Source organism: Vigna umbellata, chromosome 4, assembly GCF_029865625.1.
Source record: "Vigna umbellata cultivar VRB3 chromosome 4, Vumbellata_1.0, whole genome shotgun sequence".
NCBI classification, from domain to species: Eukaryota; Viridiplantae; Streptophyta; class Magnoliopsida; order Fabales; family Fabaceae; genus Vigna; species Vigna umbellata.
The window spans coordinates 34,947,560-34,951,868 of NC_142168.1; the positions used below are offsets into that span (position 1 = coordinate 34,947,560).

Below are 4,309 nucleotides of genomic sequence, written 5' to 3' on the forward strand. Positions count from 1 at the left end.
ATAGGAATTGAAGGTGAAGAAAGAGCAAACGTGCCAGTTTTTTACGTTGTTCAGTCAGCAAGCCACACTGTGCCACGTCATTGAAAATTGTACAGTCAGCAAGTTAAGATACACAAATTTTAATGTCTTTCGGTCCAATTAATGACAAGGTTTTAATTGAGTCAACTTTAACAAAAAGAAAGACCTAATCGAGATCCAAAAAATAAGAGAATCCTGAGACGATTCTGTACAAATAGAGATTAAACCTATATTATTTCATTTTCAATATTTAATAATATAATACTAACATCTGCATTTGCAACTCTAACAATTTCAGCTATTAAATTATTTATAATGCAGGTCAATTTTCAACATGACTCATTTAAATCCGGCTCAACTGAATTGAACCTGTGGTGAACCCACCTAATTTTATTTTTATTAATTTATTATCTCAAAATCTTAAAATATACCGCCAGGTTCGAGTTTTTCTGGCTCACTAATAAATGAGCTGGATTGACAACACTAATTTTATTATTACATTTAGCGTCGATATAAGCAGCGCTATTAACAAGACTCTAGCTCATAATCGACACTATTATGTATGTATGTCAGTTTGCTATTTAGTTTTAATATGTGACATTATTTTTAACAAATCTTTGTCATTTTTACTCTCGTGAAAATAATTTTATGATATCTCTGCTGTAAAAATCCAATGAGGAAACTGAACGTTATAGAAACTTCCAGCGCTTGGAGAGAACACTGCTTGCCACGACTTGTTTGGTTGAAAGAAAAGATAGAATGTAACAGAGGATTTCATCTGGCAAACTGCTGATCCTATCAGCCATGCTCTCTCAGTTTTATATTCTGTATAATGTATTACATTTATTTGTGTATTACCATGCTCTCTCTGTTTTTTTAATCTGTAGAATTATAAAATTATTTGCACAATTTTTTTATAAACAATAATGAATATTAATATATAACTTTTGTTGGCAAAACATAACAGTACGACGAGGTTAGAATACGTAGTTAACCTCATTAATCCATATAATATAAAGGATTCCATTATAAACATCTTAGTGTATAAATACTGTCATGGTGAGCAATAGTTTTTTTTTTTTTTTTGATAATAATTACTTCTAAATTGACATTTTGAAACGTTATTATTGAATACTATTCATATTGCAGATTACAAATGTGAAATTTGAATTCTAATTAAAACAACACAAAAACATTGAAACTTCAGAGTGTTTCATAAACAATTCTGGATAATGTGTCACAAACTTTCAGAAGAGGAAGAGTGTATTAGTTTGATAAACATGTCAACATCTACAATACTAATGAAAAGACTAACAAAAAGAAACCTTAACTATTCAAATGATAGTTTACATGTATCTGAATTCTTTATGCATGAGGATAAATCTCTTTTCATATCAATTTTTTCCCAATGAGTAGAATTATTGTAAGTGCAGATTTTTATTTTCATGGTTCGTAAATATGTTGCATTCTGCATAATATATCTTGCAAATCGAAACTCATCTATAGATCCCCTGTAATTTTCAAGACGGCAAGTTTTAAGGTGTGATGAAATGCATGCAGGAACAGATTCTGGGTATGACCAAACTGCTTCTTCCTCTTCTTCCTGGCCTTCAGCAGATGAACCAAAACTGGTCTGAAAACAACAATCATAAAACTATATCAGTACTAATGTTTGAAAAAAAGATAACAAGAATATTCATACTTCCAAAGCATAAATCATCAAACCTTGAAATAACGAATGGCAAGAGTTTGAAGCTTGGGACAATGCTTCAGCGTTTCCAAGAGCTCAATCCAATTCTGAATATACGGCAAATTCAATTTAAGTTCAACTAAATTATGAAATTCAAAAACCAGGTCTTGTTGACATAACTGCAAGATAAACAAAACAAAACATCAGGAATCCATTTTTTTTTCCTTAAGAATAGAAAGTAATAACAAACAAATCTCACATGCATCAACCAATTTGTAGGCAAAACTTTAACATTGTTGACAATTTCCAATGAAAACAAAATTCCAGTTATCTTGGCTCTGACCAACTTGGGCAATCTGTTGAACTTTCCTTCAGGATTGACAGTTATATTTATGGCTTCCAAGTCCTCAAGATTGGGAGTCCCAGAAAGAAGCTGCGTAAAACCTAGACCTTCTGAGAAATAGACAGTCCTCAAATGCAAGATTTTAAGCAAGGGCAAATCGACAAAGGAAACATCTTTCAGTGTTATATTGGCCAATTTCAGAACTACAAGAGTTTTGCAGCTAAACACCACCGACGGCATGGCAATGTTCAAATTCAGATTGAGGTCAAGGTGTTGAACTCTACCTATTGCACTCACAGCATCATTAATCCACTTTGAGGTCAACATGCTGATAGTTACAGTACGATGAAATTTAGAGTGACATCGGAGGCGAAATCTATGGAGGGGTTGATCGAGACGACGGAAAGCCAAAAAAGATAACATGGAGAGAAGAAAAGGATAATAGGCCTCTTTGTTCTTGTCATTGCCTCTAATGTGGTGGTCGAAATCGAAAGAGTGAACCCAACGCCATAGACCGTACCAACGCTTGGAGAGAACACTTGTTGCAACAACTTCATTGGATGGAAGAAAAGATAGAATGTAACAAAGGATGTCGTCGGAAAAACTACTGATCATATCAGCCATGATTCAGAATACCAGAAGTGTATTTGGTTTCTTATAGGAATATTCTAAGAGAAAAGCTTTTCTTTTTTTTGAAAATTTGTGAACTATTGTGATAGAGTCGTTTTCTGTTTTAGATAAATATATTTGAAAGTAAAAATGTAAAATAAAATAATATTAATATAATATAATATTTATTTGCAGTATTATAACCACTTTTTATTCTCCAATCTTAACAGTTCTGATCTAAATATATAATTTCATAAATATTGTTCCGATTCTAAAAAATAAGCAAATTTAAAAGTTTGTACATATTTTCGTTTGATTTTTTTGAAAAGAAAATAAATATTTTGAAGATTACATTAATATTGCATGTTTAATTAAAGGTAATAGTCCTGATAACATTGTAAGCTATTAATGCCTACATTGACCCATATCCAAATTTGGGTTTGAAGACAATTCTTTTTACAAAAAAGTGTTTTTTCTTAGACAACTCCTTTTCCTTTTACCAAAAAAAAGCATCCTCCCATCGTGAACTCAATTGCACCAAATACTTAGATCGTAGATGGTTGAAATAATTTAAAATTAGAATGGTTTTGTAATTTTTTAATATAATTACATTCGTGTAGTAAATTATGAGAGGGGCAAAAGGAAAATGGTAATTTTATAATGCATAGTAAAGTAGTACACATTTGTAGATCTATAAATATATGTTGAGTAATATGCGGGTTAGTTTTTATTTAGTGATGTATTTATATTTAGTAAGGTGGACAAAATTAATCAAATTGAACTTAATTCACACATAATTCTATCATATTATATTAAAAATATTGAATTATTTATAATGAAAATTGACCTTCACATTTTTTAGTTTAATTTTTAAATATTGAATTTTTAAAGTTAAAGTTCAATTAATTATTTATTAATTTAAAATTATTTTGTTGATATAACGTATAACTATATATATGAGCGCAAGGTTGATACGAGTCGTTGAGTCAAAAATCTTGTCGGATTGATCTAGGCTAAAGGTACAAAAGGATAAGACCAGGTTAAAGGTCGAAACAGTCAAGTCAGACCTTGATCAAAATTTGGTCACATTCGATCACAATCGAAATTTGGTTAATTCGCAAGAGTCAGCATGATTGAAATTTAGTCGAATTTCACAAACCAAAATTCGATCAAATTTGATCAAGTCGACTCAAGCCAAAATTTCTTTGAATTTGATCGAATTTAGTCGAGTTGGCCTTAACCAAAATTGGTTGAACTCGACACCGAACGAATTCATCCGAGTTAGTCCCGACAGATATTTGGTTGAAATTTGACTGAGTTGGCCACAACTAAAATTCAGTCAAATTTTCGATCTCAACTTAAATTTGGTCGAGTCAACCCTAACTGAATTTAGCCAAATCAATCACAATCAAAATTTGATCGAATTCGATCGAGTCTAGGCCCCACCCGAAATTTGATCAAATTTTACCAAGTTAGTCATAATCAAAATTCAATCGAAGTTGATCGACTCACCAAAATTTATCTTAATTTGGCCTAATCGCCCCAATAAAAATTTGGCCAAAATTTGTTGAATTGATCAAATTTAACCATTAGGTATTAAAAAGTAATTTGACCATTTTTAATATAGTATAGTTTAATAGGACAGAAAA

The 4,309-nt window shown here is 31.0% G+C and overlaps 1 protein-coding gene across 1 annotated transcript; it reads right to left on the minus strand.

Moving 5' to 3' along the window:
* Positions 1 to 1,348: 1,348 nt before the first annotated feature.
* LOC148200000 (F-box/FBD/LRR-repeat protein At4g26340-like) lies at positions 1,349 to 2,675 on the minus strand. The gene is made up of 3 exons (XM_088111524.1): positions 1,968 to 2,675; positions 1,744 to 1,887; positions 1,349 to 1,651 (listed from the first exon to the last, which is right to left on the minus strand). The coding sequence occupies exons 1-3, from the start codon at positions 2,673 to 2,675 to the stop codon at positions 1,349 to 1,351; spliced, it is 1,155 nt and encodes a 384-aa protein (XP_087967650.1).
* Positions 2,676 to 4,309: the final 1,634 nt, after the last annotated feature.